The sequence below is a fragment of the Polypterus senegalus genome, chromosome 13 (genome assembly GCF_016835505.1).
Source record: "Polypterus senegalus isolate Bchr_013 chromosome 13, ASM1683550v1, whole genome shotgun sequence".
Taxonomy (NCBI): domain Eukaryota; kingdom Metazoa; phylum Chordata; class Cladistia; order Polypteriformes; family Polypteridae; genus Polypterus; species Polypterus senegalus.
This window is the reverse complement of record NC_053166.1, coordinates 4,829,238-4,854,915: the sequence shown is the minus strand read 5'-3', so window position 1 is coordinate 4,854,915 and position 25,678 is coordinate 4,829,238. Positions and strand designations below refer to the sequence as shown.

The 25,678-nt window shown below is 49.0% G+C and overlaps 1 protein-coding gene across 4 annotated transcripts; it reads right to left on the bottom strand.

Annotated features, from left to right (window-relative positions):
• Positions 1-461: 461 nt before the first annotated feature.
• kif20a (kinesin family member 20A) lies at positions 462-25,166 on the bottom strand. 4 transcript variants are annotated; one of them, XM_039773810.1, is made up of 20 exons: positions 25,077-25,166; positions 19,362-19,543; positions 17,113-17,211; positions 13,809-13,928; positions 12,016-12,154; positions 11,720-11,895; positions 11,520-11,628; positions 11,086-11,286; positions 10,852-10,963; positions 10,564-10,635; positions 9,299-9,442; positions 8,565-8,727; positions 8,276-8,428; positions 7,707-7,846; positions 5,171-5,273; positions 4,226-4,436; positions 3,088-3,179; positions 2,792-2,929; positions 2,246-2,323; positions 1,037-1,122 (listed from the first exon to the last, which is right to left on the bottom strand). In XM_039773810.1, exons 2-19 carry the CDS (start codon positions 19,521-19,523, stop codon positions 2,267-2,269), a joined length of 2,391 nt encoding a protein of 796 aa, XP_039629744.1. In that variant the 5' UTR covers positions 19,524-19,543; positions 25,077-25,166; the 3' UTR covers positions 1,037-1,122; positions 2,246-2,266. The 4 variants fall into 4 exon arrangements, with proteins under 4 accessions (XP_039629741.1, XP_039629743.1, XP_039629742.1 ...); XM_039773807.1 differs by lacking the exon at positions 2,246-2,323 and having other exon boundaries at positions 462-1,122; XM_039773809.1 differs by lacking the exon at positions 2,246-2,323 and having other exon boundaries at positions 462-1,122; positions 19,401-19,543.
• Positions 25,167-25,678: the final 512 nt, after the last annotated feature.

Genomic DNA, 25,678 nt, shown 5'->3' with positions numbered 1-25,678 from the left:
ACCACCTGTTGAAGATGGCACCTGCACAGCCACTTGTCCTTTCTGGAGGGAGGGGATGAAGTCGGTGGGCAACGCTGAACAACTAAAATCAAAACCTCTAGTATGGCTCTGCCCTGACAGGTTGTGCCAGTGGGTTCTTCGGGACCCCCTGCTTGGCTGGCACTGGTTGTTCTTTTCCTTGCTCTGTGGTCGGTGGGGGGGTGTGCCCACCCTTGGATGCCAGTTATTTGATGTCACCACTCTGTCTTCATTAAAACCAAGAAGAGAGTTTTGGTGGAGGGGCCGGGGGGCTTGCTGGAGCCCCTGTGTCATTAATGAGGTGGGCAATTCTGGGGCTTTTTAACTGGCAGCTCCTTTCCCCAGACAGTCCACTTACCCTCAAAATGAGCCCCCATATCACCGGGGGGCTCGACTGTCCCTCTCATTGGCACTGTGGAGTCAGGTAAACAGCAGCTGGAGGGGACAGTTTGTGCTTTCTGTTTAATAAAATGAAGGCCGGACCCCCTTATTGACAGCAGGGGGCCACACTGCTGCCCAAACTGAGAAACTAGACGACAACAAGATGGACGCCCATCAAGAGCCAAGACTCCTGCCAGTGCAGTGGGCTCTGTGAGTTAAAATGCCAAGCTCTACATCACCACTTGTGCCCCACCCAATACAGCAGGTGGTCTCGTCAGACGTATGAAATGCCACCTTTATTTCAAACACGCTGACAGATATTGCACAGAAGGTAGAAACACGACATCAGCGTGGGACGCGTTTATCGAACTAAAAACACAAAAAACAGGAAGACCACCCAGAACAGAGTCCTTAGTACTTGGGGCGATACTTGGGGGTCACCGGCGCGGGGGTCCTCTGGCGGGAACGCAGGATGCTGGCGTACGGGCTGTTGGCACCGAGGACCGGGCGGGTGGGCGTCTTGTTGAACAGCGAGCGGAGGAAGGGCTTTTTCTGGGGCTGCAGGTTCTCTTCGTTGGCGGCCCCCCGCCGTTTGCACAAAGTGGGGGGGTTCTCCTTGAGGGTCTGCACCGTGTTGAACTGCTCGGCGATGCACACCGTCTTCTTCCTCAGGTCCATCTTGACCAGCGTCATGTTGTTCTGCAGCTCTGCCAGCGTCTGGTCCTGTTTGAGAAAACACAAGGAGGCCCGTTAGCCCCCCGACATAACCAGTGGCAAGAGGGTGGTCCGCACTGAGCAGGCACGTCCACCAGTGGTGAAGCCTCAGGCACCTCCAGCCCAGTTTCCCAGCTGGAATCCCAAGTGACTGGAAACGCGGCCTTCAGTGAGTGATGCCCACTAGGAGCGGGTGGAGTGTGTGTGTGGGGGTTGGGGGCACAGGTACGGCCTCACCGACGTTGGCAGCTTCACTCGACCCCAAGGGGTCTAACGTGTTTGAACATTGTAACGACCGGCGACACACCTCGCAGCAGCTGAAATGCCCGTCAGTGCCCAGCTCCACTGTGGGGCAGACCCGGCTCAGAAGTTTGTCCTGCCAAGCTCTGGTGGTCTCTCATGCAGCACAAGATGACGAGTCCCATTGGTGACAAACTGAGCACCACATTTAAACTGGAAGTTGTCAGCATGCCAAGAAAGTCGGCTCAACCAGTAGGGCGCCCACCAGATGCCAACAAGGCCTGAGCCCCTCTGAAGTACAAAGGGCCAACGAGTGGTCAAACTAGACAAGCGGTGGGTCACAGGGACCCACCATCTTGACCAGAGTCTGGTGGACACCCACAAGCCAGCAGCCAAGTGACAAACATCAGGAATGGGGGGTCTGAAACACGAAAGGTGGTGGGGCATGCGTGTCAGGGTCTCATCTGGACTGGCATGCACAGCTGTGGTGCCACCCGCACCACAAGGGGAGTTCAGGTGGTTCAGTTTAAGCAAGTTAAACTAGCAGGGCAGAGGCCAGCTGGTGGGCACAAATGGACGGCTCAGTCCTCGTCACCCATGGTGGGCCCAGCAGTTTGTACCCACGTCGACTTTGGTGGTTGGCGTTTGTGCACATTTGCTGGAACTTCACACAGACTGGCGTGACACAGGGGGTCCAACAGACAGCAAGCCTGAGCCCACTTAGTAAGGTCTGCCAACGGCATGGGCCGCTCCTGCCCAGACCCCCGATGACACATTGAGGACAAAGGACAGGAGAACGTTGGGTGGGACGAGCAGAAGCTGGTTAATGGGGGGGGGGTGGTGTTAATAGGGAAAGGGCAGAAAGAGGAAGACTTGGTGCAGCATGCCTCACCTGGGGGGCACAAGGAGGAACCTAGAACCAGCAAACGGGGGGCAGAGGGCGGCTGTTGGGACACCACAGCGCTGGCATCTACATCAAGGCACAAAAAATAAAATGAAAAATGGGTCACTGAACCCTGAAGAGCAAAGACCACCACTGACTGCGGTCACAGACTGTGGGACCACCTGAATCAGCAGAGATTTGAGGCGATGTTGACCCCTGACCTCTGCCAGGTCAGTTCCACGTGGCACTGAGGTCGACTCACGACGGCCCCCGCGTCTCTAATGGCTCTCTGGCCAATCGCCAAGGTGAAAGTCACAAGACCACCCAGTGGGCCGCCGACACAGCAGAAGGGTCACTGCTGGAGTCTTCAGGTGTTCACCCCTCGTCATCGTCACCCCTGGCTTTTAATTCAACCCCCCCGTACTCACTTTGTCACCTTCTCTGCTATGGTGGCACGTTTAGCCAGGCTGTGGCCGTCACCTATGGCGTCTCATGACAATGACATCACATTCTTAATGCAAGACATCAAATGACAACCAAACCACGAAGCCTCACCTGCTTGGAGAGAATCTCGTCACAAGTGCCCAGCGTCTGGCGCAGCTTCTCGGCGTTGGCGTTGCGGCAGCATGCCCGCTCAGCAGACTGGAGCCACTCCCCCAACTTCTGAAGCTCGGACCGCAGCAGTCGGATGCTCTGCAAGTGGAACACACGAGAGGTGGGATTGTGGCCACACAGGGTGACTGTCACTGTCACACACACAATTGGGATGTCTGGGGGTCTCCCCCACCCATAGCGGCAGTCAAATGCCTGGCTGGCACCAAAGCGCAGGTCTTGACCCAGCAGTCACCCACCTTCTGGCCTTCTTCCAGTTTGCGGTCCACTGCAGACGTCAACATGCTGGCAGAGGGTGGCAAGGACACCAAATCCTGATACCTCTGGAGTTCTGAAAAAGAAAGAGGAGCCAAAATGAGCTGCAAAGGGGACAGCAGGACAAGACAGGCGCCCGATGCCATGTGACCCTGGCACACACCAGCCACAGCCCCTTTCTGCAGGTGCTGGCACCGAGGCCATGTCACCTGGCACCTTCGTGACAGCCACATCCTCATATGCCACCCACTCACACGTCACTTTGCTTTCTAAAAGACAACTTGGCACACGACAAAGCAGCACTTGGTGTCCCCAAGCAGGACAGTGCGAGGGCCCATGACTTTCAGACGTTCACTGCACCAGCATGGCACTCAGATAAAGGGGTCTTTGTGTCGCCGTAATGCCAGCCACAGGTGAAGCGTTCAGTACACCCCACCAGGACCACTGCAGGCCCCGCGGAGCGTCTGGTGTGGGCGTTTATTGCTCACCGTGCCATCGCTGGGCAGTCCTCTCTTTAGGGACATGAAGCCCACCCACATCGTGCAGCTCAGGGCTCTTCAGTCACCTTCGTCAAACGCCAGGAAGTAGCAGTGCGGCCGGTGGGCGACTGGTCACAATGCCATCAGCACAACTGCGGCAGGACATGCCACTGGGGCTCTGCCAAGCGACACTACCCAGAAGGCACCTCAACCTGGCATTCCTCTGCAAGTGTGCGCCCAGAAGCACAAACGTCGCTCTACCCTTGGATGCCAGCCACTGTGAAGAATCCCACCTCATCACACGGTCCACACAGCATGTGGGGTGTCCACCTGGCACTCTATGGCTTCTGTATATCATGGGTGGCACTGCTGCCCTCTGCCATGCGCCTCGCATTTCCCAACACCACCAAGACCCCTCACGATGCACCAGACCGCTGGCCTTTATTCTTCAAGCGTGCCACGTGCTGCGGATGGCAGGAGCCCCTGGTCTTACAGGCTGGTGAAACTCAAAGCCACGACAAAGAGCAGCCCTCGGCGGACAAGCCTCACGTGGAGCACGACGGACCACCGACTGCGTTTTGGGTCAACGTCTAATTGTTCTGGTCAGACTGCACCAGGGGTCCCCAGCCCACCCCGTACCAACCTTTGCTTTTGTCCTGCAGCTCCGTCATCCGCAGCAGCAGCTCTGCCTTGGTCTTGCTCAGGTCCTCCCGACAGTGTGCCAGCGCCTCCTGTTGACTGGCGAGTCTCTTGGACCTCCTCATCCCGCCCTCGCTTACAGCCGACTGGTCCAGCTGGTCGCCGTGGTGGTCTTCTTGTAAACTCTGAAGCTCCTTGATTTGCTCTTCGTGCTCCTGCCCCATGAAAAGAGGGAACGTCACAGAAAGAAAGAAAAGATAAAGAGACAGCCAGCCAGCCAGCCACTCTGGGCTCATTGCGTGTGTTCAGTGAGCCCACCCGGCGGGTCAGACAAGCCAGGCAGGCAGAGGGGGCACAGCTGGTAGGGGGTCATTAGGGCTGCGCCTCTCGAGTTTGGTCTCTCCCTAGGTGGGCGTCGTTTCATTCTTCCTCATTGTTAACCCTGAGACCCCAACATACGGCGCTCAGGACGGCATTCTGCTGCCATCTAGTGGGCAAAACCATCACGTTGCAAAAAAGCGAACATCTCAAAGTGTTTGGCGAGTGAAAGGTAGCTCATCAATATTTATGAGGGGGCGGAGCTGTGAACAAAGCACAATGGCCACTTGTTACAACAAACTTGAGGGACAGCGAGGACTCCGTGATGACACAATAGTGACACCGATGCACACGCCACCATAAGGCCGGTGAACTTGGTCACCTGAACGGATGGCAACCCTGGAGATGATCGATGCCAGCAGACAGCATGGCACAGCCTCAGCAGAATGAGCGGGGGGCCTCCCGTCACCTGGTCACACGACACTGCATGTCACAAGTGTGACAGCAATGTCCCTTTTGTGTGTTTCACCGTCACAAAGAATGAACCCTGACACAGAGGCACAGCAAACACAGGGCGGTCACACGGCCAGCCTCGTGTCCCCATGGAGGTCCGTCTCGAGTGGCAGCCCACCTCGATTTTTTGCAGGTAGTAGTTCCTCCAGGAGGTTTGCAGGTTTTCCATTTTTGCTTCATATCGGTGCTCCAGCAGCTCCCTCTCGTTTTCCAGCATTTCACTGTAAAATAAAGCGAAACAAAGTCAGTCACGTTGGCCTTAAAAAGCAGCGCCCCCAACACAGAGCCATACTGGTGACACAATTGGCACACAAACCCCACTTGTACGTCCAGAGACATTTCTGGTTCTGTTGGCAGGGCAGGGGGCCACTGGGGGCATCGTCAGAAGTGGGACGGTCGATGGCCGGCCTTCATCACCACATGTCCCTAAATGACAATCGGGGCTCTCGAGAGATGCAGCGAGTGTGAACTTGTCCCCGAATGGCGCGGTCAGGCTGGCACTGGCTTGGCCTTTGTGTGAAAGGGTTAAATGCTTCACAAATCCTCAGGATTTCTCGGTCATTTAAGGGGTCACTCAGTGTGGGCAGACCTCGCTCATGTTGAGCTGTTGACGAGCAGGCACCATCAGTCTTGGAGTGGCGGCGGACACACAGGCCTCAGTGCGCCACGTGCTCAATGTTTCAACGTGTGCCCCACTGCCGTGCCCAGGATGTCTAGGTAGCACACCATCCTTCACTAGCACTTCATGGCAGGTTTGCCGGTTTTAAAGGGTCCCCTGAAGCCACTCCTTGACTGTGTGACAAAATGTCCACTCATGCTGTGGCCGATGCAGGCTAAGGGCCGGTTTACACATCACGCCCAGAACGGGTACACACACCTCTCATGGCTGCCACGCGTTCCCAGTGTTAACTTGACATGCCCTCCGAAATGAACGTGATGTGTGCGCGAGTTGCAGGGCAGGGCACTGGTACAGCGCGCCACTGCACCCACCACACGACATGGCAAAGCAGTCCAGTGCCACCCTCTATCTGCCACAGGTGTTACGTGGGCGTCTCCTTGGCCTGATCCAGCCACTAAGGGGTCCTCAACAATGAGCCGGACCTCCCTCACAATGCAGGGCATGTGCCTCATTCAGGACACTGTGAGCAACACAAAGTCAAACCAGTGGCCCCCCAAAGACCCTCTGAAGGAGTCCAGTCTTCATCTCAGGTCACTGATAGCATCCATGTCTCTCAGACTCGAAAGACTTGGACCTTCGTCCTTTTACAGAGAGATTGGGGGCACCACAGACCCCCTTTAAAGTGACCTCATGACCCCAACCCCCCCATGTTCTCCCAAAATGTCTACCGACTTCATAGGTGGAGTCACCAGAGTCACATGAATGTCACTGCTGAGGTCACTAAACACTCTCTTCACAGACAGACAGACAGACTGCCTGCCGATAAGCCTGAGAGGTCATTACAGGCCTGGCTCTTGGGGTTGATCAGGACCCTCACAAGCCCAGACACTCGGACCCCCCATCAGAGCCTCCATGAAGATCACAGCATCGTCTGCAAAGTCGACATCAGGGAATCTTTCTTTGCCAACAGAAAAAGCGGGGGGCGCAGTGTGTGACATCAGAGCCACGTTGCGGACCCTACAGGGCGCAGTGTGTGACATCAGAGCCACGTTGCGGACCCTACAGGGCGCAGTGTGTGTGCTTCGATGTGCTGCAGCAATCACCAAACTCGAATGCCAACACCCAAATGTACTTGTGGTGCTTTACTTCGCCCATTTCTTGCAATACACGCGCCGCATATTCCCCATCGTAACGAAGCGATTGACACATTTTAAAGGTCTCGCATGCCATCTTCTGTGCCATCTTTCACAACAGCATCACAACATACAGAAGCAAACTTGAGACTCCGAAGGAAAACCAACTAAATAAAAGGGAGACGGTGGGCACATTTGCCAATTAAGCCATTGACACCACTTCACTTTTATAAACGGATGAATTGTCCAAGTCTGTGGATTTTCAAACACAATGTCAGCACCAACACCTAATCACCTATTGGCAGCAGGGCACCAATCTCTGCCCGCCGTGGTTCAAACAGGCCTTGCTCTGGCGTCCTCTCGCATGATCACAAACCCCACGGCTCCAAAGCAGACTGAAGCGTCGCTCCTTTACATTTATGTTACGTGCGGTGGTGTGGAGGACTGACGTTCTCTTCAAGCTCACGAGTGCAGTGATGAGGCCACAACTCTCTCCTTGAGAAGGAACGGCGGTTTTACGTTTTCACATTCAAGCAGGCCCCTTATGCCAGCTTAGTAAAGGGTCTCGTAACGGCACTTGCCACCAGAAGGACCCTCAGCCTAGCGAGGGGCGGCCTTTGCTGTGAATGGCGTTTCAAAACAGTAACGTAATCCTACCGAACGTGCCAATCGGGGCTCATTGCCGGAGGCCGGGTAGAACAGAGCGGTGTGAATGGACTGGAGCCCACCCCGAGTCTCGGCTATGGACATTCACCTTACAAAAGTCGGGAGAATCCTACAATTTAAAATACCACAAGAGGCCGTAAAGCTTCAAGTTCAAGGCACAACTGCACATGCGGTGCTGAAACCAAAGCTCCGAGGCAGCGGAGTCGTCGGCCGCGGTGAACGTTCGCACTTCCCACCTGAACTGCCTCTCCCGTTCATTGATGTGCTCCATCATTTCGTTGAAGACCTCATCTCGAATGCGCGATTCCAAGCTTTCTTTCTCCTGCCTCTCTCGTATCAGCTTGTCTTGGAGGATTTCAACAGCATTTAGCAGGGCCTGAAAATGGACACAATGTGTAAATGTGGTGCCCACCCGACCAGAGGCTTCCCTAAACGCTCAGAACATCCCGGCCTCGGCTTGAGGTTCTCTTTCCTTGCTGGCCAGGACTTGAACTAAAACATGGATTACGTTTTTATGGTGCCACCAAACCCCCCCGACCAACATTCACAAAAGACTAAGATGCTAACTTATTCACAGCTTTTACCCAGAAGTCCCATCTTCTCTAGCACTTTACGGTCAAAGCTCCGAAGTGGCGGTCCAAGGCGGATTCTTAACCACACACCTCGACGAGGCCCCCGCACCACAAATTTGCTTCCTCTGGAGCCCTCGTTCTCAGCTAGGCAGGAAGAGTGGCATCTGCTACCGTTTGGCTTCATTTCACTCTTCTTCATCACCATAAACAAAATAAAAATGTAAAATATGAACCTCCGCATCAGGATATACAGAGTCGTCACAGTCGACACTTTCATCGCAAGACTCGTCGATCTCAGCGGTGCCCTCACTGGTACGCAGGCCTTGCTCTTTCAGCAGCGACTGGATGTAGGCGACCCTCGACTTCGAAGGCAGAGAGTGGATGAGCTGAGGGGACAAACATTCAGAGGGGTTAGAAGGGCGAGGGCGTGGCTGATGGGTGCTGGGAGTTTTACTCTTCAGTGCCACGCTGGGTCAAGCAGAAGGTGACACCTCAGACTGCTCTTGGAGTAAAGATGCCTACCTGGGTGGCAATCGCGGAGAATTTCAGGGCATGCAGAGTCTCGTCATACATGGAGGCACACTGGTTAATGTTGACAATCATGCAGGACTTTCCCCGACCACAGAAGAAGCCTTGAAAGACTCGAGTCAGCTTACTGTCTCTGAACGGGACCACTTGTTTAGTTCTGGAAGAAGCAAATGGGGACAACGTGGTGACGTCACAATGACACACATTTTCACTTTAAAGGCTGTGAAGCTTTCATTTTTTACATAACATTCTGCCACTTTGAGCTCCTTGGGGTTTAAAGCCCTTCTGTGTGTGGCTTCCTACCTGCAGGGGTCTGGAGGTCCAAGCATATCTTGAACGACAGAACAGCTGTGGACCACATAATCCAAAAAGTGCCCACTAAGTAAACTGGCTTGGGGTGGCACCCAGTTCCTCTACAACGGCCCTTATTTGGTCTCCCTCTGTGGTCCCACTCTTGTATGGCTTTTCTGCTCCTCCATGGCAGTGCACCCACCACCCTAACTTTCACCCTAACTCGTTTTCAACTCTCATACAAAACATAAAAGGTGACCAGCGAGAGCCGCGTGTCCATAGAGCCGTCCAGACCAATGGCAGCAGCACGGTGGAGAAGCCCGGACAGCGAGGCAGATGCCACTTAAGAGCTCAGATCTGACCATAGCCCCAGTTTGTGGCCGTGTTGACTGTGCCCACTCCACAGGCGAGTTTTGTACCCAAGTGTCTGATCTTACTTCTGCTGTTGGTTCTGCCGCAGAGCTGCGATGCAGCGGCCCAGCATGTGAAGAGACGTATTGATGTTATTGGCCTCTTTCAGGCGGTCCCCACACTTCTGCTCCTTGCACCGTTCTGATCCAGCAAGATCACACAGGGACAACCTGAAAGAAGAAGGAAGGGTGTGAGATGCCAGGACGCAAGACAATCAAAGATTCACATAAGGACACTTCAGGCCTGGCTGACCACTTTGAGGTCAGGTGTGAACTGAACTTCAACTTTAATGTCGGCTCACAGTTTCTGGAGACTTCTTGGTGTGACATCAACACCACCACGTTTACTTTGTAGAGAGGACGACGGCTCAAAGTGCTGTACAGCAAACAAATATGAATGGACATTCTAAGAACAGATACAATAATATCCACGTCCATAAAACAGTCCTATTAATAAGACTCGCTGGATCCGGCAGAAGAAAAACGTTTTAAGAACCAGCGGGTTAAACCCCCACTACAGGCAGACTGGCAATGCTGGACTACAGAAGTGTAGGGCATACACATTGGTGCCACCTTCACCTCCACTGGCAACAGAAGGGTCACAGGATATTACGCTCAGCCTCTAGGTGGCGCTAGTGAGGCCCACATCTGAAACTCTGTGCAGCTCCGCACACACCACGCCATCAAAAATGCCAACCAGCACAAGAATAACGTGTAGGCGGGTAACCAAGTGCATCCTGGGATCTAAAGGGAAGATTCAAATTCTTTAGGGTGTAAAACCCACAGGGTGCAAGTGAGGGGGTGCACACGATCCCCCAAGCAACTGACAGGCACCCCAGGCCCGTCTCCAACACTGCTGGGAAAGGCCGTCCCACCAAAGTGCCTTAAGTTGAATCAAGTGGGCCTTCAAAAATCCTCCTGGGCATCGACTAAGACACCAATTTATTGCTAATTCTTTGTGAGACAAGGAATGACATCAGAGCTCACTTAGCAGACATTTCACACAAACCAAGAGAGTCGCCTGAATCTGCAACAAGCCACCGAGTTTCAGATTTGAACCAAAAACAACTCTGTGAATGAGATACCTTGCCACCTTGGCCAGCATCTAACCAACCACCCATGGACACGTGGCGTGAATGACCTCCTGCCACTCAAGTGTGCGAGTCCCGAGAGGTATAAAGAGTTAGCGTATCAGCAGTGCGTTAGAACAAGGGTGTCAAAGTCAAGCTTCTGGGAGGGCGTGATGTGTGCACCGCTAGAGGGCCTTAGCGTTCACGTCCACAGGTACTTACTCGCTGATTAGAGGGGTAGCATCAGGCTGCTCATCATTTAGGTGTAGAACGCGGACAGAGAAGATACTGTGACTGAAAAAACAAGGAATGATACAAAATGGTTAGCCAACCGCAGCACGACACCCACCCGTCACCAGCTCACAGGACACGAGGCCCAGCAGGCTGGTAGATCTTCACTTGGGCTCCTGACGAGTAAAACTAAAGCCCACCGAAAGGCCAAACGTAGCCGAGCAGCTCCAAGTGTACCGTGGCTGGCATTCTGGAGGGCATTTCAGGAAGGTAACCTACCTGCGACTAGAGTTCTGATTAAGATGAGTACTGGCAAAGCTTTGGTTTCGACGGCCAACTTTCAACACCTTCCAGGCTTCTTCTGCACTGCTGACGTTTATCCAGTTCAGATCTAAAGCCAAACCGGCACATGACTGTTAAAAAGGGGAGCTGGGGGCTCGGACTGCATAGCATTCCATAAAGTCCCAATGCTTCGCTGTCCTCCTCCCCATCGGTTACTCAGCTAAACCTCACCTCTCACATAGGGATTCCCGTACTTGTCATCACAGAGCCGCAGGGTCTGCCTTTTGCCTTTCTGTTTGGAGGAGTTCATATCCAGCAAATCATAAATGAATTCATTATAAATCTCAAAGAACGAGACCCATAAGGAGTAGCGCACACCACTCTTTTTGGCCAGAGGCACAGTCTCCACATCAGCGTATCGGCTTTCAGAATCTAGTATGGAGAAGAAAACGAAAGATCCAAGACGTCAGGAACGCATCTTTCGAACTAAGAAGAGACCATCAGTTCACAGATTAACAGAGGAACTTCCTTGACATTTTATGATAAAGGAGGATGAAGGAGTTTTGTTTTTCCGTTTATATGGTGGCAACACTTCACAGTAGCAAGTAAAACAATAGACATCCAGCTGGCAAGAGGACGCCAACAGACAGACCCATAGTACCTACCATCAAAATGGCTGCCCATTGCGGACACACCCCCAATGCCACTGTCGAAGCTGACACTCGTGCCCAGCCTGGACCTGAAGCTGCTGTCCTTCAGCGGGGTCTGCTCATCCTGTCAAACCAATCAAAGACGCAGAAGAGGAATCAGCACAACATGGAGCTCAAGCACTTGACAGATCAAACTCCAGTCACTAAAGGCGTACCTCTCTCAGAAAAGACCATTTCTTCATCTCTTCTTCTTGGATCTGCTTGTAAGTCAGACAGACCACATCGTTACACAGTGAAGGCTTCCGGTCCATCTTATCATACAGCTTTCCCTTGAGCGTGTTGAATATCGTAGAGAGAGAACGGGGTAGAATTCCTCCATCATGAGCCGTACCTGCAAAACAAGCGACATACTCATTACAAGACCACTTGGCCGTTCGACACGCACAACACAGGAGAGAGTGAATAACCTGTGGATGGGAGTTCTGCAAATCTCTCACACAAGTGGACGTACCCTGGATCGTGTAAGTCTTTCCAGAATTGGTGATTCCATATGTGTAGATTAGCCGGTTTTCACCATCCAAGACGTTCTTCACAACTTCCTTCATAGTATCATTGAAGAACTTCTTCTGTGAGGTTTCAGGACCAAAGATCTAAAAATAAAAACACAACAGAATTGCAGAGCAAAGAGCCCATCGAGTGCTGCTGGTGGAGGACTGGAAAACGAACAGATTTGGGTAAAAGACGCACAGCCACCGACAGCCAGAACGCCAGAGTCTTGTTCAGTATCTCATGCCACTTGTGTCTGGCAAGAAGCACTAAAGCGACTTCAGAAAAAAGTAACTGCTGGAGAGAGAAGATGACGACGACGACGACAGGAAAATTAAAGGCTTTTATTTCTGCAACTGCCCTAAGATTTAGACAAGAGCTCAGAGATTTTACTGTAGTCTTCATCCCTTTTCCAAGAAATTTCCTCCATTACAAGGTCTAGTGGGATGGGAAGCCATTGCAGTATCAGTGGACGTGAGGTAAGAACCGACACCTCAAGGGGTGCACTCACTCATGCCAGGCCTGACAAAGTGGACTAAAGCTATGAAGTGAAGACACGAGACTGTGGCCCAGCCCAGGACAGAATGTCATCATGTCAACCTGTCACTTTGTCAGAGCAAATCACGGCTAAGATTGTAAAGTTTAAAGAAAGAAAAATCCAACAAAACACACCACACACACACACACAGGTGGAAGATGCTGCAATGATCGCCATGTTTGTTGGGAAGTGTCAACAGGCAACTTGAAAGGGCATAAGTGACCTCCACAGCGCCCACCATCTTATCAGTGAAGATTTTAAGAGAGCGTTTGAAGAAGCTTCTATGGCCACAAAGGTCTTCATGGGTCTTCCAGAGGGAAATTGGCTTCCTCACATACAGCGACTTGGTGCGCTGCAGAGCCTAAAGGCCTCACTCACGCCAATAGACAGAACTGGACATTTCAGGGGCTCGGTGACCTCTCTCTTATATTAATAACCCCCAGCTGCTGCTTTTTGCGACTTGGGATAAAAGTTACACAGTAAGTGAATTACATTACAGTGCCACCCACGGCATCGCTTTTGGTCTTTAAGTGTGAAGCTGGCAACAGAGAGGAGTTTATGACAGGGACGAAGAAACTTGTTATTTTTTAAGTTAATGATGGACTTATAAAGTGCTCATCCCATGCCACTCCTTTAAAGATCCACACATGGCGCAGGTCAGAAATAAGCCACTGGTAGGTAGAGAGAGACTTGTGGCAGTTGATTTGAACCCTGGTTCAATGTGCACCTAGCATGTGATGCCGCTGTGCTGTTAAAAGGGGCCCACCTTCATTATTTGGAGGAAGTTATTTTAATATTCGCCATGATAAAATGCCCTTTCTTAATAACTCAAACCTTTAAGTGACACATACAGAGACATCTCTCTCTCGTTATCTCTAGCTTAAGAGAAAAGTGTCATCTCTTAAGGTGTGCGCCCTGCTCTATTGTTCCTGTTGACGGATATGACCAAACTAAAAACGTCATTGTCACGTAAAGAGTTGATTGAGATGGACGTTCATGCCATGTAGTATGTAGTGTACTTAAACACCTAAAAAGTCACATGTGCCCACGTGAACAGGACGGTCAATCAGATCAACATTTTGTCGCATCCCGCCAACAACCCGATGTAACCAATCATGCAGACTTCAGTTAGGTCCTGATCTTTTAACATGTCGTCACTTCATGTCTTCTCCTCGACGTCCATCAGGGCAGTAAGACAATAGGACCGCTTGAGACCTTACCTGTGAGAAGGTGAACTTGTGCAGCGACTGCCCGACTCCACGTTCGGTGTTCTTCATGGTGAAGGAGTCTCTGGGAGCCTTCAGCAGCAGAGTCTGGGAGGACTCACAGGAGACGCAAGCCTGCAAAGCAAAAACAGCAGGGAGGTGTTAAATACAAGGAGAAGACACTGTGAGCACCCACAGAACACACAGCTCAGAAATCAATCGCGGACTTCCTGCGTAATTTAGGGCCATTCAAAATGATGACGATGAAGGTCAGGGCACCAAGCAAACAGGAGGCACTAAACACACTCGACTTACTGCAGGGCTTCTTCTAGTTTGGAGATTGTTTTACTTTTAATTATTAAAAAAAAAGAAAAAAGTTTTAGCTTAGTGCCATTTTGTAATTTTAAACATTCTTTTAGCAATTTTGTCCATGTGGACATTTTGATGTGACAAAAGCGGAGCTCTCTTTACAGTTGTCACCCTGTATGCACATCATTCTTGTCGTACCTGTGAACTTAACACACAATTTTACTCCGTGGTCTCCTGATAAAGTGACAGTTCAAGGCTGCCAGGAGAATCAAACGTGTGCCCCGCGTGTCACTTGGTACTTGAACTTGCAACAAGCTTAAGGAAATTCATTTCAAAAGACGCTCTCTTTGAGTCTCTCAGAGTATTAAAGCCACCATTTTGAGATCTCTTGACGCAGACTGTCATCTGCCCATTACAGAACTTTGAACGTCGATTTTTATTCAGAGAATTTGCTTCTTTCTTTGAAATACTGTTGAAGTTGTTCATAACAATAGCAGAAAATGAGATTGTGCGAGTATTCATATTGCATTTCTACAAGCAGACCATCAGGGCCCTATGATTGACGCTTCAAAACAGAATTTAGAGAGTTAAGGGGCGACCGCTACAAAACGTCCCAATAAATTAAACAACTGAATAATCTGTACTTCTATCCATCATGCAGCCCGCTATATCCTAACTACAGGGTCACGGGGTCTGCTGGAGCCAACACAGAGAGGGCACAAGGCAGGAAACAAACCCTGGGCAGGGCGCCAACTCACCACAGGGCACACACACACACAATTTAGAATCGCCAATGCACCTAACCTGCATGTCGAGAAGAACACGGGGAGGACATGCAAACTAAAAGCAGGGAGGATCCAGGAAGCAAACCCAGATGGGTCTCCTAACTGCGAGGCAGCAGTTTCTGTGTGAAACCATCACTTTTCAGAAACTATTTTTTTTGGAAAAATACATATTTTGCTTTACTTTTCAACAAAACAGACTTACTAGTGCAATTTGATTATTAAAAAAAGGACAAAACGAGAAGGTCCTTAAAGCAGCCTGACTTGGCGTGTGTCTAGTTGAACAGGATGACTTCTCAGAGCACGACTGTTAGCCATTATGAATGTAGAGAAAAGCCAAGCAAAATGGCGCCTTTTATTGGCTGACTAAAAAGATGACAAAATGCAGGCTTTCGAGGCAACGCAGGCCCCTTCTTCAGGCGAGATGGAGTTCCCTGTGTTTATATCCACACACACGGACAAGAAACAACACTGGGAAATCTTTAAATGAAAAATCTTAAATGTAAAAAATCAAACTAATCTTCGCCATGAAGGAATCGATTGACGAGAGAGAGAGAGAACGCAATACTGTAGGATTTCAGTCTGTTACTCCGCTTTTTGAATACGACACTAATGTACATTCCACCTGGTCTTCGTTTACACTGCGTAGACCTGAAGAGTGTCATCTCCAGGCAGAGGAGAAGCTTCAGTGACAGACTTTTGTCACCGTCCTGCTTGAGTGACAGACTGAGCAGATCGTTCCTCCCCCACACTATGCGACTCTTCAGTTGAAGATAAAGATTATTCAAAGTTATTGTCTGTTTTGACATGCATTGTTATCACTCTGATATGTAATATTGTTTTTTGTATCAGGATTAATAAAGTATCTGTCTACAAGTTTACAGCAAAAACAAAACTCAACTACCAGAATACTTTGAGTAAAGGAGCATTGCAACTAACTTACTGTAAAGCTTAGAAAGGCAGGGCGAAGATCATCAGTGTGCGACGTTTGGACTGATCACCGATAGCCTTTGTTTAGTGGAGAGAAGAAAAAAAAAAAGAAACCAAAAGAAGCCAAGTTCACCGGGCACACGCCGGGTGAGGGTTTAGTGCATGTGGTACCCCAGGACCATTTTATTAAAGTCTCTAAGAATGTACGCAGTTTCTAAAATGAACCGAACCTCAACAGCAAAACAGAAATACTCGACAAACGCTCAACCCCACACACGCCTCTGCAGTCGATAAAGAACCTGGGCTTCAGTTTGCCGCAAGACAAATGTGTCTGAATTTGTAGATGTAATACAGCAGGGCTTGATCAGCAGCGGCATCCCAGCATTTAGGGTTTAGCACGTCTCTAAAATGGAGTCTGCTCATCCTCCCCAAACTGTTTTTAGACAACAGAGACGTCAACACACACATTTTAATTACAAGAGGGGTTCAGATACAGGGGAGCGCAATAAAAAAAACAAACAACACTCCACCCACCCGCGACCCCATCAACAACACACCTTCACGGCATTAGAGCCCCTTGCCACGCCATTGGCGACGCCACTCTGGTCTGATATTAGGCAAGTTAGCTTATTACAGTAATGTTTTAGTCCCCAGTATTCTTCTTGCATAAACTGAAAACGTGTAAATGCAAGTTGGCATGTGTGGCAGAAGTACCACTGACATTGCCAGAACAAGCCAAAACCTTAGCCTGCCATGCTGCGATTGTGTTATCATGAATTACAAACAAAAGATGAAAGTATGAGATTTCTAAATGAAATGTGAAGTTTTCTCCCTACACCTTACCACTCTGACCGTTTGCTATAAACGTGCCAAGTGATGGGCTGGTATTGTGCCCAGCATTGACTGCTATATAAATCCTATTACACTGGCTGTAAAAAGCCTGGGCTCCTACAAACTATTGAAATTGTCAGAATAAAAATTGAAAAGCGGAGTCGGCGGTTTCGTGTTTTGCAGACGTGCTCCCCCTTGTCTATCAGTGGCTCAGCGAGTTTCGGTCTCGTTTGTCTTTCTTCGGTGATTTCACTTTAGCAACAGAGTCGTTTTCTTTCAGCTTCACACTGTAGCCTCGCACGTCCAGGCCGGCCAGACAGACAGACAGACACGTAGACATTTCTATACAAGATGGCCAAAAGAATTTTGCACAAAGTAAGGTCAACAAGACAAAGCCCCCAAGATGAAAATAATTCATGTAAATAAATTGAGATAAACACATTTGAACAAAAGAGGGGCACACCCACCTGCTCCTCTCCTTTCTCCAGCTCTGAATCGGTGAAGGGGCGAATTCTCAGGTAGACCTTCACCTTTTCACTGCCATCCTCGGGACTCGCTTCTGGACCCTGCGGCCGACATGGAGGAAGACCACAAAGAGGGCTTTACGTCAGGCAGTGTAGTGTAGTGTAGTGTAGTGCGCTGCGTCGCGTTTATGCACCTTGGCATATTGCAGTGTAGAAGCAGCATGCAAATCAACACCACAACGGGCATCACAAGCGTCTGAACATGAAGAGAAGCCGAGTTTTCAGGCATTGCTTGAGCAGATAAGCGTCATCACACACGTAAGGTTTTGACATTTGCAGGCGGGTTTTCATTTCAAGCCACGCTTACTCACTTAGTTCTGTGATAAACTGAAGAGAGCAGTGGGGTACCATTACAAATCCAGTTTCATTAGATACCAGTAAAATGTTTTAAGGGGTGGTACACTTACTGTCTCAGATGGAAACTGATCTGCAGCAAAACCTCTCAACACACAGGACAATGTTACACAGACACAAGCAGCATATGGCAAGCATGGCTACAAATAAGAACAATGAAGTCAAAACGATGACAGCAAGTAACTCGTCTCTGGAAACAGAATGGCACCCGTCTGACCGCCGGACTCGGCCTTCCTGCCAACTGGAGAGGGTGGGCTGCTGCACACCAGTAATTTTACTGCTACGGTTATTCCGACAGCTTTTGTCCTTTACACGAAGATTCTCCAAACAAACATAAAACCCAAAAGTAACAGGTTCAGTAAGAGACATCCAGCCAAGAAGAATCCCAATGGAGTTTCCTCGGGACAGTCACTTGTCCTTTCCTACAGATTTGTTCTGTACGGTAATCAAACGGGGGACACGCTGGCCCCAGGGAGACAATCGGACCATTGAACAGACCCGTCAGCAGTACGCTTAGGACTGCCCACCTCATTTGGTAGCCAAGTCTTAGGACACCGTGAGATGTCACCTTTCAAACAGCCAATGTGTCAGTTGTCCACACAGCCGCACCGCTTATCCAGTTGTTCTTACTCGATGTCACCTCCCTGGCCTGAACCAATAAAAGTGCAGCTTTTGTCTCAACCATGTCACCGACAAACACACACAAAGGACAAGACTCTGCCGTTTTCCGTCCTCACTCGCCATTTTGAAATCACCGGCTTTAAACGCACACACAGTCAAACCTGCTCGACCCGATGCGGTCTCACAGAAGTAGCACTGACTGGCCAATCAGGTTCAACTGGACATCACGCTAGTAGTGAGGATCACACAAACTCACCGACAGCACGTAACACCTCGTGCTGCATTTACGTACAACAAACAGGTGCTTTACGTTTAAATGTTCTCCACTAAGTGACATGCTGCTAAAACATCCATCCATCCATCATCTATATCCCAACTACAGGGTCACAGGGGGTCTGCTGGAGCCAATCCCAGCCAACAAAGGGCGCAAGACAGGAAACAAACCCCAGGCAGGGCGCCAGCCCACCACAGGGCGCAACTGGGACAATTTAGGATCACCAATGCACCCAACCTGCATGTCTTTGGACTGTGGGAGGAAACCCACGCAGACACGGGGAGGACATGCCAACTCCACACAGGGAGGACCCGGGAAGCAAACCCAGACGGGTCTCCTAACTGCGAGGCAGCAGCGCCACCCACTGTGCCACCCTACTGCTGAAACATTTTCTTCAAAATCCATCTGTTATGACAGAGCTGGTATATCGCCAATGGCCACTCCTAGGGGTTGGGTTCATCTTAAACGTACATGTACCGTCTCCATGTGCGGCAGACCGACCTGATTTTTAAATACGTAACATCACATGTACAAGGAGCAATTCAGACAGGGCATCGTAAGTGCATGAACAGTGCCAGGTCATCATATGCCAGGTCTTAATTAGCAGTTAGCAGTAGTGTCGCCTACATGCCGTGCAGCCAAGGTGGGAATCACAGGAGCAGGAACAGAAAACAAAAGGGCCGCAGGGCATGCCTTGGCTTGTGGTGTTCGTCCAAGACTTGTCAACGATTTCTAGAAAGTGGCCGCTCACCAAGGCACCACCTGAGCCTGGCACACCGCTACAGATCAGGTTTGTAAAACAGGAAGTTCAAGAAATCAGAGAATGAGAAATCATGCACTGTGCTTATAGGCGACAGCCAATTAATGTAAAGATGCAAAAAGAATCAGAAAAATAAAGGAAGGGACGTTTAAGGGTGAAGTTAATATTGTGGAGGTCTCTGACCTTATGCTCATGCAAGTTATCTGCTCCTGGCGAGATTACCGAGAACTCTGAAAGCAGGCCTTTGCAAATTCCTGAAGGCATGTCAGCAGCTGTCGACTCGAAAACTGGGGCCTCCTCTTCATCAGAAAAAAAGCCCCTTGGGGAGGGTAAGGTGACTGCCATCGTGCATGAAAAAGTCACACCTGGGATAAAAAAAAAAAAAGAAAGACCAAACTGAACAGAACTGTTTGCACAAAATAAAACAGACACAAAATAGACGGTTCAGATGTTAAGCCATAATCCATTCCAGATGGGTCGGACCCCCAGAGACATACCAACACTTTTAGCCAGTTACAGCCAGAAACTTCAATCGACTCAAACCCAAAGGAGAAGCCCGTTAAACAAACAGGTTTTATGACAGGATGGGGGTAATGAGGCCCAGAGAGACAAATGAAGTAACGGCGGAGCCTCAAGTCACCATTCACTTGTTTTGGGCGTCTGTAGAAGTTTCTTTTTAAAGCCTATTGCAAGTCTTGAGCCCCGACACCCCCCAGTGGAGCCATGCACTTTATGCCAGCCAGCTACTGGGCTTAAGCTAAAGGCCTTCTGTGAAGACCACGAGGTGTCCTACAATGGACTTGTACTCCTTCCCACGTCTGGCTCCTGCTGTGAACCCGATGCTGCAGGGACAGTCAATGCCACCACACAACGTTGGATGGAGCAAATTTGTGAAATAAAAGAACAAACCTGTCCTGGTGTCTCACCACAATGACTTTAAGAGCTTCACAGGTGTCGGATGAAACAAGAAAACACCACAGCATACCGAGCCGTAGGGCTATCTTGGTGGGTTTGAATCCTGTGGAAGAGCGTGAGCCCCCCTTAGTGATCTGACCAGAATTACAGTACACAGGTTTGAGTAGAAAATCGGGGGGAGAGGCACCCAACAATAAAAAATGAAAAGCGCTATATAATAAATAGATGTGAAAGGCGCTATATAATAAATAGATATAGGTAGATAGATGTGAAAGGCGCTATATAATAAGTAGATAGATGTGAAAGGCGCTATATAATAGATATAGGTGGATAGATGTGAAAGGTGCTATATAATAGGTAGATAGATGTGAAAGGCGCTATATAATAGATATAGGTAGATAGATGTGAAAGGCGCTATATAATAGATAGATGTGAAAGGCGCTATGAAATAAGTAGATAGATGTGAAAGGCGCTATGAAATAAGTAGATAGATGTGAAAGGCGCTATATAATAGATAGATGTGAAAGGCGCTATGAAATAAGTAGATAGATGTGAAAGGCGCTATATAATAGATAGATACTTTCTTAATCCCCAAGGTGAAATTCACATAATATAAATATACGAGTAGCGAGACCGTTTGCCTTGCGATCCTCGGAGCAGGGTGCAGCATGGCACAGTGTTGAACACTTCTGGCCCCCTGAACTTCAGTCTCCCAGGCCTTGAACAGATAAGAGCTGCATTGCTGGCATTTTTAGGACACCGACTCCCCTGTCATTTCTAGCAGGCAGGCAGACTCATCAAGATGTGACATTTAACACATTTGGCGTTTAAACGAAGTGCAGAAACCTCCAAACCTATTCATCCATCCATCCACGCATCACATGAGAAAGTCACCAAAACTGGCCTGTTATTAGCGTACAGAGGCTAGTCGTGCCATAGCTTTGACTTTTCATGAACTTTACCATATAGGAGTAAGAAAGACTGTCCGCCAGTGGGGCAAACATGACGTCATGCAGCAGGGTCAAGCCGAACGCCTCATTCAATAGCACTGGAAGCGCTGAAGTGAACAGATACGTCACACTCTCAAGTCCCCACAAGTTGAAAGACCAGAATTACCCAACGACAGCCCAGAGTTTCAGAGCCCGACATACAAGGCTGTGAAGGATTTTTTCTTAAAGTGGGAGGAAACAATGAGAGCGCTCAACAAGCGTCAAAATTCCAAGACCACCCCGTAAAGGCTGCGCTCAAAGCAGGACTGAAGATTTTGAACTGCACAGAGTGATGACACTTTTACCAACCTGGTCTGTCAGAGAGCGAGCTTCAATTATGATTTTACATATCTTTAATATGTAAAGCACTTTGAGCTACTGTTTGTATGAAAATGTGCTATAGAAATAAATGTTGTTGTTGTTGATGATTAACAACCTACAGCCAAAGAGCCCCCTAATAAGACCACCATTACACATAATTGTCTCTTACCTGCGTGGAAAGGGGGCCGCATGTGTTAAAGATAAAGTGTGGTAAAGAAAACCCTCTCTGTAAAACGGAGATATACCTCAGCATTTAATGATATCGGAAAGGACTCATTGTGCACCCGTCGATCTTCATAGATATGAAGGCGTTGAAGTCAATGAGAGGTTAACGTTGGCAGCTACGCGTGTGAAAAAGTGAACAGAAAAATATGCATTGTGAGCAACTGGTGTGACAATGAAGAGCCACAGAAGGTGAAACCTTTGGCAGTCAAAAAGCAGCCAAATCTGTCAGCGTGCTCAACCACACCAGCAGAACGACCGCATCCGCCCACCGTCTACACGTCTCACACATCCAAGTAAAGGGCATCACCATTACTGCCTAACTGGAAATGCAAACACGCCTTACCAGAAGAGAGCCGCAGCGTTTAAACACTCAGTACTTACAAACCACAAGGCTCCTCCATTTGCTGCTGTTAAGGCATACAGTGATGCAGGAGTCTGTCCTGTGCTAGAGGTCCACCCCGGTGACCGGTCACTTGTAAGTGGTAGGTGGTCACACAAGCAAATGGCCCACTTGGATCATTTCAGGCCTGTCCTGCAGATTAGGCTCATTGGGTCACTTGTGTTCAATTAGACGACTCTGTCACCGAGCTCTAGGAGGACCGCCATCTTGGATCTGGACACGACGTCGTTCCGCCAGACCCTTTGAGCGTTTGTCCATTTATGTCGACTCGAGCCACTCTGATAGACAGCTACGCTAATCCTGCGGTCTTCTCGGACTCTCGTGCCTGCTTCACTTTACTGTCACGCACACAACAAAGCCCCATCGACGGCTGGTACAGCTAAACGTACGAGATTATTTTTTCACACTTCTAATATGCTGTTACCATTCCACCCTATTAATAACGCGGTCATGCAGTCGACTTTAACATACTGCTGAACTACTCCGGTCACCTCAATACATGAGAAGTAAGCAGCAGCACCCTGATGTTCCCACTCACTCTGAAGGACCCATCGTGGACTTGACTTGCTGCTCTGATTGCACTGCCGATGAACTCCCATAACTGATCATTTTCTTATTTTAATTCACTATTAAACCGGCACTTTCCAACGCTACGCTTTCTCATTTCACGTCTTTCCGTCATATATTAAGAATATTAACTTAGACTCTCTATCCTCCAGTATGGAGTCCCTTATGGACATTCCTGATGAACTGGTCTCACACTACAACGCTGGACTTTCTGGTATTCTTAGCTCTGTCACTCCATTAAAAACTTCATCTGTTTTTTTTTTTCTCCTTTTGAACGCCAAAGGCTGGCAACTTGAACGGTTATAAAATAAAACTGGGCTCCTTGCTCACAAAGAGATGTACAAAACCCGTATGCTTTATTACAAGGACTGAATTGCCCAAACTACATCCAACTATTATACTCTCGTTATTTCTTCCAGTGAAGGAAACACCAAGTCATTGTTTTCACTACTTGATAATATCCCATAACTCCCCGATTCTTTACCTTCTCACTTTTACTCAACTGAATTTTGCAGTTGCCTTACGTCCTTTTTTAACGAGACAATCCAGAAGATTCCCCCGTCTCTCTGTACGGACTCCTCCAGTACTTCATTTGAATTTCACCCACCAATTCACTCATTTTTCTCTTTTCAGCTTCCTACTTTCTCAGAAATCTCAGATCTCGTCTGTAAATCTAAGCCTCCCACCGGTCAACTGGACCCCCGCCCTACAGTTCTGGTCAAAGCCTGTGTCCCCTCGCTGGTCCCCCTTATCTCTGCTATAATCCACTCTTCTCTCACTACTGGTGCTGTCCTTCATCTTCTAAAACTTCTGCAGTAACCCCAATACTGAAAAACCTGCTGCCGATCCGACTAATCTCAGTCATTTTCATCCTAATTCTAATCTACCCTTCATTTCCAAAATTCTTGAAAAAAAAAATATATAGTGGCCATTCAACTTCACTCTCATTTATCTCTGAATAATCTGCATGAACAGTTCCAGTCTGGTTTTCGTCCCCTCCACAGTACAGAAACGGCTCTTCTAAAAATGACTAATGACCTCCTTATGGCAGCTGATTCTGCTTTAATTCCGATCCTCATCCTTCTTGATCCGAGTGCGGCCTTTGACACGATTTGTCACACGACTCTTCTCAATAGATTATCTTCGATTGGCATTACCCCCACACCACCAGACTGGTTCAGATCCCACCTCTCAGGATGCACCCAGTTTGTTCAGCTTCAGACTTTCACATCCCAACCCACCGCTGTTACCTCAGGTGGGCTCTGCCCAGGCGCCCCTCCATTTCATTATTTACCTCCTAAATATAACATTCACTTCCACTGTTATGCCGATGACCCCCAGCTCGATCTCACTAGCAAACCTACTGCTGCCTTTCCTCCCTCCTCACTTACTGAGTGCATAGCAGAAATCAAATGCGGGTTTTCTTCACATTTTCTGAAATTAAACAACAAGTGACAAGACTGAAGTTCTCCTCATTGGTACAAAATCCACATTATCCAAAACTGATCCTTTGTTATTGATAATTCCTCTGTGCCCCCCTTCCCCACAGATGTTATCCATCACAGTACTTAATTCTTTCAGTCCCACATCAATAACATCTCCTGGTCTCCATATTTCCACCTGCGTAACGTGAATCGTATTCGCCCCTCACGCCACTGCTATCCTCGCTCATAGCCTTGTCACTGCTCGTCTGGATTATTGCAATTCCCTTCTCTTTATAAGCTTCAACTGGTCCAGAATTCAGCTGCCCACCCTCACCTTTACTAGAGCCCCCCTCTATCCACCATATCACTCCCATCCTGCAGCAGCTTCATTGGCTTCTAGTTCAGTTCCGAATTCAGTTCAAAATTCTCCTACTAACTTTTAAGGCCCTCCATGTTGCCAATCCCTCCTGTACCCTCAGATCCTCTTCCTCGTACCACTTGACTGTTTCCTTCGTCCGTCTTACCACTACGGGGGGCACAGCATTCAGTTGCTTTGGAACTCACTACCACCTGAGCTTAGACATATTGAATCATTTTTCAAATCTAAACTTAAAACTCATTTGCTTAAGACTGCTTTTTCTCTTTGATTACAATTGGTCCGTCCGATTTTAACTTTTGTATTTTACGTTTGTTTCTTATCTGTGTTTTGTCTATTGTTCGGTGTCCTTGAGTGTTTAGAAAGGCGCCTACAAATAAACTGTATTATTCTTATTATTAAACGCAAAACAAACAAAAATGTCGACTTGGCACCAAACAGAATCGCGGATCCGAATGTGACGCTAACGGTTGCGAATACTGTCAAGAAACTAACCTCAGTAGCGTTTTTCGGTCCAAACGTTCATCTCTACGGAACAGAAAATGTAAAATCGTTAAGACCATCACAGTGCCGCCCACGAGGCCCGCAAAGCTGCACGCATAGTGATGGCCAGCCAAACAGGCCAACGTGCCCCAGCTACAATTTACTTCGGCTACTTCTAGCATTCTTTCACGTACTTACCACTGTCCGACACTCCTCGGCTGCTTTCTTTTTTATCAATACGACAAATACAATTCAAACAGCAACGCACGCCGCCTCTTCCGTCCCTCTTTTGCAACCTAAGCCAACCAATTTAAAAATCGCGGTGTAATCCGCTCGTAGCCAATTGGAGACTGCGGTAAAGCTCCGCCCCCCGGACAATCGTGTTTCTCAATTGGTCCGCCCAATATGAGCTCCGCCAATCGTAACGAAGGAGGAGTGTAATTGCCGCCATTTTGGCTCCATTGAGAGTTTGCTACTTTTACAAAAACGAAAGTTGATGTGTAGCAGTGAGCCGAAATGGCGGTGTTGGGCAGTCGACTTCAGGTTAGCCGCCAAAACCATAGACATAGAATTGCTAGACCGCCGCATGACCAGGTAGCATCGTACGTCAACGTCGCCGCCATATTGCGAGTGGCACAGCTCGCTGTGTACTGAAGTAATACTGTAAAGCTGAATCACGTATGTGCTGCTTGGGATTGTACAAACCAGGTCCCGGGGATTACATTTCATAGGTAAGGCTGAACAATTGGTTTGGTTATATTTGGCCATTAGAAAATCCTGTTTTATAATCTTAACTTTAG

Bases quoted from the DNA above. Each gene is read 5' to 3' on its own strand.
- kif20a (XM_039773807.1), bottom strand. From the start codon at position 19,523: ATGGCAGTCACCTTACCCTCCCCAAGGGGCTTTTTTTCTGATGAAGAG. The intron at 3,180-4,225 runs GTTGGTACGGGG...TTTCTTTTTCAG, and splicing joins GCTGCAGGACAAAAGCAAAG to AACTCCAGAGGTATCAGGAT. The intron at 1,123-2,791 runs GTGAGGCTTCGT...TTTCTCAAACAG, and splicing joins ACGAGATTCTCTCCAAGCAG to GACCAGACGCTGGCAGAGCT.